At 36.6% G+C, this 13,743-nt stretch overlaps 1 protein-coding gene across 1 annotated transcript in view; it reads left to right on the forward strand.

Annotated features, from left to right (window-relative positions):
* The window catches only part of SORBS2 (sorbin and SH3 domain containing 2), a gene marked incomplete at both ends in the record, with an annotated part of 66,961 nt that overhangs the window by 26,715 nt on the left and 26,503 nt on the right, over nt 1–13,743 (forward strand). The window contains 5 exons of the mRNA XM_080632115.1: nt 1,056–1,170; nt 7,853–7,936; nt 9,889–9,945; nt 12,786–12,838; nt 13,494–13,681. Of these exons, the coding sequence (XP_080488241.1) occupies nt 1,056–1,170; nt 7,853–7,936; nt 9,889–9,945; nt 12,786–12,838; nt 13,494–13,681 (497 nt within the window). The remainder of the gene's footprint in view (nt 1–1,055; nt 1,171–7,852; nt 7,937–9,888; nt 9,946–12,785; nt 12,839–13,493; nt 13,682–13,743) is intronic.

Consider the following 13,743-nt stretch of genomic DNA (forward strand, 5'->3'; position numbering starts at 1 on the left):
GTAAAGTAGTTATGAATAACAGCATGGTAAATGATTGAAAAAATACAGTAGTGGGGGTTACTTTTTATTCTTGGCATAGCATTATTAAAATTATAGCAAATTTATAGCTGTAGAAAAAATGGATAAATTTCTGTCCCAGAGTGAACTGCCAAATTCTCGTTCTGGTTTATCTGTTTGAATTTCCAAGGAAGCAGTATACTGCTTACAAGGATATTAAGGAGCAGTTCCACTGCTACTATTTAAATCTCAGATCAGAATAAAGAGCATCCATTAGGTTTTCAAACTGTCTTTTAAAATAATTCCTCAATTTTTGTCTCAGAAAATTTTGTAACTTTTTCAACATGAACTTATTATCATATTGTGTGATGACAAAAATATTTACTTCTTGCCTATATTAGTATAGTGCATAAAACAAGTATAGTAAATTTGCAGTTTGAGAAGGAATCTCATGGTATTTTGACACAGTATGTCAGGGAAGTTTTTAAACTGGTCTACTGGTTATAACAAAAGTATGAGTGATCACATAGGCTGGACATAGCCATAGGCTGGAATCGCTTTAAGCTGAAAGAGGGGAGATTTAAATTAGATACAAGGAAGAAATTCTTCACTGAGATATTGGAACAGGTAAGATATTAGAACAGGTTGCCCAGAGAAGATGTGGCTGCCCCGTCCCTGGAAGTGTTCAAGGCCAGGTTGGACGGCACTTTGAGCAACAGATCTAGTAGAAGGTGTCCCTGTCCATGGCAGAGGGGTTGGAACTAGATGAGCTTTAAGGTCCCTTCCAACCCAAACCATTCTGTGATTCTATGATATGATTCTATGACATCTCTAGTATTTTTCTCAGTACTCTGCTGTACTGAGTCTACCTGCTGTAGATGTGTTAAGATGATACAATGGTCAAAACATTTGAATGCTAGGCCAGACATTTCACAGCTGAAATCTGAAAAGAGAAACCATGCTGTATTTGTTTGGGTTTGCATGTTTCTCTTGCACAGAGATGTAAAGCAGATGGCAGTGACAGCAAATTGACTCAATTGCTCCTATTTTTTATTTAGAAATGACTGGGATCCCCCAGACAGAAAGGTAGATACTCGCAAGTTCCGCTCCGAACCAAGAAGTATTTTTGAATATGAGCCAGGAAAATCATCAATCCTTGAACATGAAAGACCGGTAAGACACATAAGTGGAATGGGTAACACAGTAAGAACTTTGGTGAGAGGTCATCTTTTTATTATTTACTACTGCTTATAAATGCTTAGATTAATTTTTAAGGTCTTTTTTCAAATATGACTTTGCAGCAGTCTTTGGTCTTTCCTGATCACTGTGTTGAAAATGAAAGTTTAGCTTATTTGCTGAATTTAGATCTGCTATTTCCAAGAAATCTGTGCAAATAAGCAGAACTGTGAATTAATGGAAACTGCTTTTCTAATTGGCATGCGTCACCAGCACTCATTTTGAGTAGCATTTATAGCACATATGATGGTTAATTAATGCATTAAAATAAACGTACACAGAAGGAGATTTTGGTCAAGTACTGGTCAAGGTTGCCTAGAGTGGCTGTGGAATCTCCATTTCTGGAGGTGTTCAAGACTCACCTGGACACAACCCTGAGCAACCTGACCTGATTAGACCCGCTTTTAGTAGGAGGTTGAACTAGATGACCTCTGGAGGTCCTTTCCAGCCTCAATTACTCTGTGATTACTCAGTGTACACTAATGTGTAATTAGAAGCCTTTATTTCTGCTTTCTGAATAATTATAGCAATTGTGGAGTTTTTCACAAGCATGTCTGATAAAGCTATGCTTAATGCATGCAAAATTACCATTAACAGAAAACTTCATTTACTGAAAGACACATTTGCTCAACCTTTCTAATTTACCTTTGTGCTGTCTCAGTACTTTCTTATTTTAGGAAGACAAAGGCATTCATGTAATCAATACTGGATTATTATTTGCTTCTGTATTACTGTATTACATGTTTCTTCACAGAATTAATTTTACTAATATAAAATTCGTTAAGCAGATAATTGAATTCCACATATGTAGTTATTTCAACAGTGTGAAACACCTTTACTAAGCACATTTCCCTTGTGGTTCTGTGGTCATTTCAGGAACATAATTATCATTAACTAGAAAATACTAATCTGTGTTTCTGTAAAATTAAATTCTTGCAGAACTGACACATTTTTCAAAGTGGAAATTGGCGCTTCTATAGAAACTGCTAATTACTCAGTATGATTAAATGGGACTTATTATTTATTGTGATGACAAATCTAATATCATTTAAAAGGTAGTGGCATTTGTTTTGAGCACTTTTTTGATTGCCATGGCTGCATTATACACAGTGAGGTAATTTACCAGCCTTTCCAAAGAATAACAAATGTAACTGCCATAGAATAACAATAACTGCCAAAGAATAACAGCAGTTTCAAGTTAAAAAGAGGAAAATTACAGTGATATTGCAAGAATGGCCTCACTTTTCTAATAAATTATATTTTCAACTACTGTAATGTGAAAAAATCATTCAAATGGAATTGCTGATGAACAGGATCACAGGTACATTTTTTCAATTTTAGCAAACCAATGAAATTTTAAAAAGTGTGCTTTGCTGACTGTTCCTGAATCCTTTTTTTTTAAACTTGCTTATGCAGTTTATTTTTTGTGTTCCTTGTGTTCACTGAATGGGCTGTGGAAGGCAAAACTCATGACTTCTTAAAGGGTAATCAGCAGAGTAGGTTGAGAGACTTTTCTGTACGTGTAGGAGAACCTGACATCTGAAAACAATGCATTAATTCCAAATTCAGTTGAAAACTCTGAATTCTCAACTGTGTCAGTATTGCATGAGTTAAGTCTTTCATCTTGATAATCTCAGAATTTTTTATTACTTTTAACGTCTTAAAAATTGTTCAGATGATACTGAAAGGAAATAGTAATCAAAATACGGAATATAAGAGTATAGTTCATTAATATTGTAAAAGATGGACATTTACAGCATCTGAACTGGAAACTCTTACCTTATGAGTTTTGCCAGAACAAAAAAAAAGTCAAAGGGAGTTTCTCCAACACTTCAAATCTTAAATTTTTTTTTGCTGAAATGAAATAATTCCCATTTCTATAGGATTGGAGTTTTGATACGAAAATGATCAGAAAAAAAAATTTACAGCTACATTATATGATGCTAGACAGGGCAGATGAAGTTTGAAAAGTCAGCATTTCCTTTATTGATGTAGGTACTACACTGGAACCATTTATGATTAATGTAGAGTTAGAAACACAGGAAGAATATAATAAAATGAGATTCAATGTAAAACTAACATTTCATGGGAAATGTTATTCAGCAGATATCATTCAACAGGTCAAAAGAATGTAAGAAATAATAAACCTAAAAAAATGACCTAACAATAGACATTAAATGGATAGATTGGTTAGGGATAGATGATTATCTTTGTTATGGATATGAAAAGATGAATTTAATTTCAAGCTGCAGTATGTAACCTACTGTCATGAAACAGGAAATTAATGCTTTTCCTTCTGTAATTTCAACTTGTAAGAGTATAAAACATCAACAAAAATGAAAGGCTTGCAATTGCAACTAAAAGTTAGTGACATTAAGCTGTTGAATAATCTTCCAAGCAATGATGTGTCAGCTCCTTTTTTCTTATTTCAATAAACTCATAAAACATTACCTTTTCTTCTCATAGCACTGATAAAGTGGTACATAAGTTGTTCTGGCTTATGTTTCTACCTCTAATGTCTGCAGTTCAATAAAACACTCTTCTTTTTCTCTAATATCATCTGAACCATGGATTTGTTTCCTAATATAAATGTTTACTTTCAGTGAATAAGTAAATTGCATTGTAATAACTTAATCTTACTCATATGAATATTAAGTTACATTTTTTTATTCTATACTAGTTTGAACCATGTATATGTGAAGTAATTCCTTCATACATGTACATTTCTCTATTTCTGCAGTAAAGCAACTAAGGAAAGATGTGAGTGTTGCTGTAAAAAAAGACTTTGTAAAATTGGTACAAGCAATAGATGCCTTTATTTTCATGAGGTGTTTTAGACTGAGCATGAAAGTACACATGTGCTAGTCAGATAAAGTCATCAGGTTAAATTTTTATTCCATATATTTTTATATATATATTTAGTATACAAGTTCTTCTGCTGAGTTTATATGCAAGAGGATTTCATTATCTGAATACATTAAAAAACATGACTGTTTTGTCAAATACCAGAAATAGTCTGGGCTTGCACCATGATGCACATCTGTTGATTTGAGGTTTTGGAAGGGTTTTTTACTGTAGTGGAAAATTTAAATTTTCTTTAGAATATGGAAGTTTTCTGTCAAGCTGGTTATCAGAGTATTGTGCTCCATGTTAGTTGAGTTACTGGAGTAACACTTTCAAACTTGTCAACTAAAAACTAATTTTTCAGCGTGTTTTAAAAAAAATCAGGAATTCTAGGGATAGGTTTGTTTTGAAATGACATTAAAAAGTATGTCTTCTCATAAAGATATGGAGAGACGAAGTCAATCTGGACTTGGAGCCATAACAGCTGTAGTCCAAAAAGAAAAAAAGAAAAGCAAAAGGAAACTTCAGAGCTAATAAAATGCCAAAGCCAAATTTACAACAGACATCTCAGTCATCTCAGTCCATTGTTCCAAAGAGGCTTCAGGCAAATGCAGAATATTGATTTGACCATGCAGAGCCATGGTTAATGGTGAGAAACATGTAACTTAACAGTTTAAATGCCCACTTCTGATTGACTGTCTGCTTGTGCATATCACAGGCAAAGCTGAATACAACATTATAGATGTGTCTTTTTGTCAATGACACTGTTGTTCTATACTTGAGTGTGTTGATGCTGTGCTGTGCTGACCATCTGATGCAAATGCCAAAGAGTGAAGTTACTTACTGGTCTTTAGTAGTATATTTTCAACGTGTCATGAAATGTTACTAAATAACTAGATGAAGGATAGAATATAGGAATGTGACCTGGTTCGACTGACAGGTCATAAAAAGGAAATTTACTTACTGCTTTTACCTTCTATTCAAGCAGTTTGGGAGATATAAGACCAAGCTCTGTTCACTTTTTAACGTCAAAATTATTCGTTCATTTTTAAGTCTCTTCGAAGGGGAGATAATAGAAAAAGGTCCATCAGCAAAATTGAATCTGAAAGCCGAGAGAAATCAATTGCCTGCGTATTGATCTTGGTAGCACAGGGAATGCAAAGTCCTCTCTAGAACTGCCTGGTCAGCGGCGGACTTGCAGACTTCAGGGCTCAGTTTCTTTTTGTGTGCTGCCCTCTGCAGTTTAAACTGTAAATAAAAGTAGAACTTGTGTGCATGGACTTAGCTTTACACGCTTCCTTAATGCTCTCATTTTATTTGCACACTACTACATAAGAAGAACTCAAAAACTTAGAAACTACATAAAATGCGCTACCTCTGGCTTTTTCTTTACAAGCAGAAAATCGGAGGGGTTTAAGCTTTCAGCTAATTGCAAGAGTATTTCAAGATTAAGAGGGAGCCAACTCCAATTCTCATGTTTATCTCCTTGGTTATCTCCTTGGCTAGCTGGGTGGAAACACATCTGGTCTGATGGTGTGTTCTGGCTCCCTACAATAAGGAGCAACAGTCTGTCAATGTGTAGTTGTGCAGCTACTGTTACCCAGGGGACCTTGAGGCTCACAGGGCTGAATACACTACCCAAGCAAGTAATGTCAGTAAGCCTGGCTTTGTAGTCCAAACAGCTCCACAACTTCAATGCCATATGCATTAGAAGGGATTTAGTAATTTCTTTTATGTAGATGTACCCAATTATTGATATTAACATCTCTGTGAAAATTAATTCACTGGTATAATAATACGGATGAAAACTTACCACAAATATTTCAACCTACTGTTCGGAAAAATGACAAAAAAGCAGTTGTTTGTTTAGTTCTGTCCTCTCAGGGTATCCAGATCTAAATTGTGGCTTTTTTTTTTTTTTTTATGTAAGCAAAAACCTCTGAGTATACCAAGCATTCTGTGTAATGGAAATCAAGTTGATACATAATGAAGTTATCTTCTGCTTTGTGACTTTTTTGTCATTTTTTGCCCTCATGCCCTTATTTGTTTGTAGAAGAAAATCATGTGCTTTGTCTTCAATTATAGCCTCTCTTAAGGTCCCAAAGCTTTACTGGTCAATTCATCAAACTAATTTCAGTGGTGATTTCCTACTAAAGACTTGGGTATGTATAGTGTGCTGAAGCAGTTGTCATTAGTATTGCTGAATATGGCTGTGGATGGTGGAAACATAAGGGAAAAACTTCAGAGCAGCTTCACTTCCTAACCCTACTGTGGAGCACAGCAGGTTGTTCATCACTGGCATTCACTCTGTGTTCTGTTCACAGGAATAATACTTCCCTTACTTGAAAGGGACATTGTGAAGATAAATCTATAAAACAATAGTTGGTGTCCAGATACTGTATGAACAGAGCACAGACGTGAGCACCAAGGTAGTTCAAAAGGGTTGTTGACCTTTCAGTAGAGCAAAGTTGACAGTCTGTTCCAGTAACATCAAAGGCAGCAAGAAAAGTGCTGTAAGATGTTTAATTACCTGAAATGGTCAAGAACACAGTTTCATCTCTTACAGAAATAGCTGTATGTGATTGCTTTGGTGTATTGGTGACAGCTTGACTTAGGAGGCAAAAGTGTTATGTACTTAATCACAAGTATCATTCTTTATGCAGGACCCTGTCATTTTCTTGGAGGATTGCTTTCTAGGTCACACCATAATTAGTGTCTGAGATCTGGTAATTACAATAGTGGAGGACCAAATTTTAAATTCAGAAATACCTTTAACAAGAGGAATTCTCTGTTTCAGAGTTCTTTAAGCCAACAGTTCACTGTAATTCTGTGCTGCATGACAGCTTGCATCAGATCCTACAAAGGAATTGGAGCTCTTTAGAAAATAATGAATGCAGCCAAGTTTGCAGTTGATTAGATATCCCATTGGGAGCTCTACTGTTTTGTGCTGTCATATTTTCATGCTACTTGAATAAATCTGTCAATTATTCTTCTGTTCATCGAAGAATTTTCTTAATGCTATCTTCAGTCGCTACTTTATCCCTTTGCTGTGAGAAATTTCAGATTAAAACAGTGTGGGGGAAAAGAAAAAGCTTCATTATTCCAACAAGGCCATGGGAGATAAAGCGTTACAAAGCACTGCTAAAATGAATATATGGAATGCATATTTTCTCACCAACTTTTTGTCCATACAATTTAAAATATACCAGTTCCATTTCGTATGCTAAAGTGGCTTTTTAATACAGTCATGCCTGCATGGTTCATATTCCTTATCTCTGCTCAGCATTGCTTCAAGACAGCAAGATCCAGAATTAACATGCTTTGTTAGAAGACAAGGAATGACCAAATGCAATACTGATATAGTTATGTCTTGCTGACCAGATGGGCAACTTCTTGCCTATGCTGAAGATGACAGTCATTTAAACCGTCCTCTTAACAAGCAATCTTTAGTAGCATTAAATGTAGTTAAGTAATGCAATGATGTTTACAGAAGTGGCCAGAGCCCTATTAACTTTGAAAGAGTAATTTTAAAAGGTTTAACATCTTCCAGTATTGGAAGAACAGCAAGAAAAAGTATTAAAGCTACCAGTCAGTGACAGCTCTTGAACAAGAATATTCACTGTCTTAAATACCATCTTCATTCTTTGATTTTATTCCTTTCCTTTCCCCATATTTGTTTTGTGTTTGTGTGTGTGTGTTGTTAAAGTGACATGGCATTTCTAGCACCTGCTCAGTGTGTGCCTTTTCCTTCCCTTTTCCTTCACAACTGCTCCAGCCTGATCGCATAAACCCAGATGACATAGATTTAGAAAACGAACCCTGGTATAAATTCTTTTCAGAACTGGAGTTTGGACGTCCGGTAAGTGAGGAACCTTAACTTGCCAGAGTAGTGGCTTTAATAGCTTTAATACAGACTACATATTAGACAAATAGTAGCGTGTAATATTTAAGAACAAGACAAATAACATGTCAAACAGGGATCTTTAGTAGTCTCCCTAAATCTTTTGCATTTGGCTGGATTATTTTTTAACTCCTTTAAAGCAGACAATCATGTCAGTTTGCATTAGGGATGCTAAGTTACAAATCGTGTATTTTACTTGAAGGAATATGTCTAAATTTTAATGCACACAGCCATATACAAATTGCTTATGGCAGTAAATACTGATAAAAATGTCTTTTCCCTTTTTATCCTCTCCTGTATGCATACATGCAGAATAAGTATTTTGTACATGAACACAGAGATACAAGTTTGCTGTTTTCAAGCTGAACACCTGCTTGAACAGATTTCAGTTCTGCTTCAATTTTTACAAATAGCCAGGTCCAAAAAAAGGACTTCGGCAAACAGATGCTAGCTTATTCGTAGTGCAAACGTTTTATGTTTACAGATATAAAGCTGAAAAGCTCCATTTGGTTGAAACACCTAAACATCAGAGAGATCTCAGGTTTTCACCTTTAGTTGCCTAGGCACTCACAGTTCTTCTGTAGATACCGCAGGCTTAATTGGACGTACGCTGTTTGTGTGTTTTATACAGGGATAAAACAGTAGCATTGTCCTTGAAGCAAGCTAAGAGCTAGGTTTCACTTCCTCCCTGCACAGTGCCTTGACAACTAGGTTGGAGATGCACCTGCTCTTGCTTTTGCACACACCCTCCCTGGCTCCCTGAGCTCAAATTCTTTCCTGTATACTCTAACATCTTTAGGGAAAGGGGTAGCAAATGTCTTCATCACAGAAGAATGTCTAACACAGTGGCTAGAGTACTTTCCACACAGGTAGAAGATGGGAGTTCAAATCCTCTCAGAAAGACTGAAGTAAACCCAAGCATCCCCTCAGTCTGGTTAAGTATTTTCATAGCTCCCCAGGATTCTGGGGAGCTTGAGAAAACCAACAGAAGCAGCTGCCCACAGGCGGGAAATCCCAAATAGACATGGCATTTGAGATTGAGACTATCATGGTTTAAAACATTCCCATTCTTATATTTCCCTGTTAGCTAGCAATTCTTTGGAGCCCCCCTCAGCATGGCAATTACTGGCATGCCAGGCTACAGGAGGAGTCTAAGTACGTGATGCAGGGCCCTGGAGGTCACTCTGGGAACCAGGTGCCTTAGTCCCCCTTTTTAGCTAGCCATAAACCAAAGCCGGAACTCCCAGCTACTTCAGTGACAGCAGAAAAGAAAAGAAATAACATAAATTCTTTAAAAGCTTTAATTTTTTAATTACAACATTTTAAAAAATTACCTTTTAAATACCACCAGCAAATAATAGGAAAAAAATAGTTAAATATATCTGGGTTTAATCTGTTGTCCAATAGTCTATAATGTATCGCATTTTCACTGATGACCTTTTATCTCCTCTTATCTAGCCTTTCAAGCTGTTTTGTCATTCCTGCTTCTAGGTGGGCAGAAACAGTCCAGATACTCTTATGATGAACAATATGTCAACAATGTTTTACTGATTATCATAACCTGAGAATAGTTTCTCCTATAAGATAAAATATAATGAGATTTCCCCATCAGAACGTAACTATGATGCTTTACACTATTCTGTCTCACCAGTATTAAAAACTGCTAGTATTGATTCAGCCATTCCAGTTGTAAATTTTACTACCTAAAGTTACTAACATTTTATTAAGATGCTTATAATTTAAAAACTATTGTAACACATTCTTCCTTCCATTCTACCCATATGTGTCACTCTTTGTATCTGATGCTGTCAACACTTTGTTTCTAACTGTGTCACCTTCTCCACGTTTCATTCCTTGCTGCCATTGATTCTACTCCATTTCATCTCTACACTTCTGCTTTTATGATGCAGCCACCTAAAAAGCTTTTGGACTATGTTCAAGACAGTTCTTCTGGTGTTTCCCATGAGGTAAATGAATGATTCTTGTTCAGATGATTCTCTTGGGAAGAAGGGTTGGAATGCTGTTTATGTCTTAAGTTTGTTAAAGTGTAGTGGTTTCCTTCTGATAGCTATGAGATGTTTCTAATCCACAATCATTGTATCTTTGTCTTCATATCTTTCCAGATCACTAGTGCATTTTGGATGTTGATCTTATTATCCTAGGAACTGTGAGTCCTTATCCCAAAACATCTCAGAGATTAACACTCAGAATTACATGACAGCCCATACGTCTCTAACTCTTTGACCAATTCCCACTTCTTCAGAGTTGGGCAAGTGCATTGCACAATTAATACATCACCACAGTAGTATTTCTTTAATTGAAATATTTTACTGCAAATTCTGTATATCAAGTGAAAGCCTTTGTGGCTAAGCTATCGTTTCTCCAATTCAGTATTTATGACTAAGGTTGCTGGTTCTAAATTTATAACTGTAGGTTGACAGTCACTGTCATTACTCCAAATAAAATACATCAAGATGAGGTAGAGGGCTGTCATTGCGCTACAGTAAGTGGGAGAGATTCAGGATTTCATTCCTTCTCCCTTCCCTCCACACTTAGTGTTAGGGCGAAAGTCAGTGAATCCTGTAATGACAGCTTTATTTCATATGGTGGCTTTACTTCATATTTGTGATTCACTCTCATCTTCCGTAGTCTCTCAAAAAATTAAATGCAAATTGTGGCCTTAAATTATTAATTGTTTTCAAGTTATCCACTCAGGTTTGGTTTAAAGTTAGCATGATTATTTGAAATAGTATCATGTTCCGTAGGTCTGGGTACAACTACTATTATGTAACACTGGTTTTATCTTTTTAAAGAGACGTTTGTATTTTATTTTGAAACTTCTTATATCTTTGAATTTTATAAATTGTGTTCACAAACTTGTTAAGCATTAGAACCGTCATGCAAACAAGCCTGTTTACAACTTCCTGGGGTTTTGAGTAAAACTGCATCAAAGTATTTGGCTGTATTTGGTAGTTTGGAGTGGTTGTCTTCAACATTTAATTATTTTTGTCAGGCAGCCTTTATCCATATACGGCAGTGTTGAACATTCTGGAAAATGCCTAATTAGCTTTGGAGGTGGGAGAGATGCATACTGTTGGGCCACCTGGATGTGGCTTGGAGGGATTATGGGTCAGTAAATGCCCAAGAGCTGTTAGAGACAGCTACAAGCAGTGGTATCAACTCTTGGCAGTAAAAAGCAACCGTATCCACTGTTTGCATTCACTTTTCCCCTACATGCCATATCAGTACAGCTCTACCTGTGGTTAGAAGGTACAAACTCCACACTGCTTATATATATTATTGTATGCCTGTTGTAAAAGTTAGTATTGTAGAATGTGCAACGTACAGTATCTTTCATATAGAAAAAACTTCAAAGAAGTTATCAAAGAAAGGACAAAAGGACATTCAAAGTGATAAAGGACAGAAAGCAAAAGCCATGTAGTAAACCAGCAGTCAATTTTGGCATGACACGCACTTCTTGCTGTCTTAGGCTGATCAGTAACACACTATTTATGGCTTGGGGAATGCTGTGGATAAAGGAGTTCTCTCTGGTTTGGTTTCAGTTGTGTGATTTAGCCATTGCCTTCCATAGGAGGCAGTGGGGATCTGTCACCACCCTTGGGATTTACATCATGGTCTGTATGGTCCTGGAGTTATTACAAGTGATGGAAAGTAATCAATGTCTCGTGTCTGTTTGGCCAGCATCATGTGACAGATGGTCTTGGTCCAGTCTCTAATGGAAGGGGTTGGCACCTGCACAACAAACCCCGCAATGACAATTAATCTACAAAATGCTTGTACCTCATGCAACAGTTCTAACAGAAGTTGCCTGTGAGCCCAGATTTCCTTCCTCTGCTGGTACCGCACTGTGGCAGTGACTGGTCAACAAGGATGAGGCCGATAGTTGTGGTCAGATTTGAAATAAGACACTGAGGCTTTTCAGGGCAGGCTCAATATGTGTTTTGTGGGCAGTGCAAGGAAGCACGCAGACTTGAGGCCTTTGCTTCACTCTGGTGTGTAGAAATGTGAAAACTGGTTACACTAGCTGCTGGTGTAAGCGACTCTGCTGCTGGCTTCTGTGGTTTTATTGCAGGTAAACCTCATAATACTAGGTATTTATTTTAAAATCATCAAAGTTGGGTAGGGGTTGGAGAACTGTCATAAAGACAGGGGTTTTTCAGCGCTCAGAGGATGTAAAGAAAAACTTGAAAATATGAACTGTACGAACAGCAAAGACTCAGGAATAAATACCTTCTTCAGAATGTATTTTAAAAACAAATATCATGGTAAAAAACCCTGTTCTTACCAGAAATATAAGGTGCTCAGCAACTGAGCACAAACATCATGGGATTTGCAAACGTGTGGCTATAATTTATATATGATTGTAGGATTTTGATGAGTAACTACAAGGGAGGAGAAGCTGTGCAGACCTCACTTCTGCATGAGGGAAATATTTTCAGATCTCTGTGTTTTTAAAGTAAAAGTTAATTTTGGCTGTTCTGTATCTATTCTTGAAAAGGTTATAGAGAAGCATGGCTTTGGATCGTTACTCAGCAGTGCTTTAAAGGGAAAAAACATTACTGAAGTAGATTAGGAAATTAAATATAATGATCCTTTTAAAAAATTGCATAAGTATTCTCATGAAACATTGCAGTAGCTATGCTGGAGTGCCCAGGATGGTTGACCATAGCCTGTTCTTATAGTATTTGCCACAGATTAACAAAGTATAAGCAAACATGATAAGCAGAAACCATCACCCTTTTTTCAAATACAGATATGTAACAGATTCATGTGTTTGTTTTCACAGACTTCCTTATATCACCACTATTCAACAGACAGAGGCCTGGACAGGCCCTCTAGGTAAGAAAGATGATTTCAGTAGACACAGATTATACAGCCTGAGGCTTTTTTCTGTGACCTGAAACCATCAGTGTTCCAGAGTGTCACATTTTAACGTTCACCTTGTGAGCTGACATAAGAAAGATGCATGGAGAGAGTGTTCGTATTTTGATACTGAAGTGTAAATTTTACCTTCATTTTACAAGGACTTACTCTTTACATTCAAAATAAGCCATGCTCTGTTCTGTGTCTTTCCACTAGCAACCCTGAGTTTCTGTCTCAACTGTAGCAATCTGTCATTTAACCTTGCTGCCTGCAGCACTTTCAGTATTGTTTCCCAAAGCATGCTACCTCATCTGTTCTTTTTCCTATCTTTGCACTGAATTTATAGTATCAAAAGTAGTCTTAAAACCTTGATGCCTTTATGTCAAAGCTTTCACTATTAAAAGGTCATAGCAGTTTTGTATAAAACTTTAAAACAATCAGGTGAAGAAGAAATTCAGCTTTTCTTGGTGAAATATGCTATGAGATGCCTGAGACCAGTGCTTCTCCCCTTTAAATGTTTTTGACGTATTTATCCTAGTATTCTTTAATCTATAAACCCATAATGCAAGGTTACTTTTTAAATCCTTGAATTCTGACCTCAGACTGCTGCTAATACTGCTTATTTCTGTAGTTCTGCAAGTACTGCGAGTGACTACAGAAAACGAAGGAAGTCAGAACCTACTGTAAGCCATCAGAGAGTGCACAGTGATCAGAATGCAAACAGGCCTAGCCCAGGCCGGACAGATATGCAAGGCCCATATACCACCCTTCGAAAGCCTTTAACTAGCTCATCTCCTTCTTCTCCATCACGAGCAAAAGGTAAGAGAATCATACTTGTTAGCGGAAAATCACTGATGATGTGTTGTACAATACATTGATAG

This window comes from Psittacula echo (genome assembly GCF_963264785.1).
Source record: "Psittacula echo genome assembly, chromosome: 1".
Lineage (NCBI taxonomy): Eukaryota > Metazoa > Chordata > Aves > Psittaciformes > Psittacidae > Psittacula > Psittacula echo.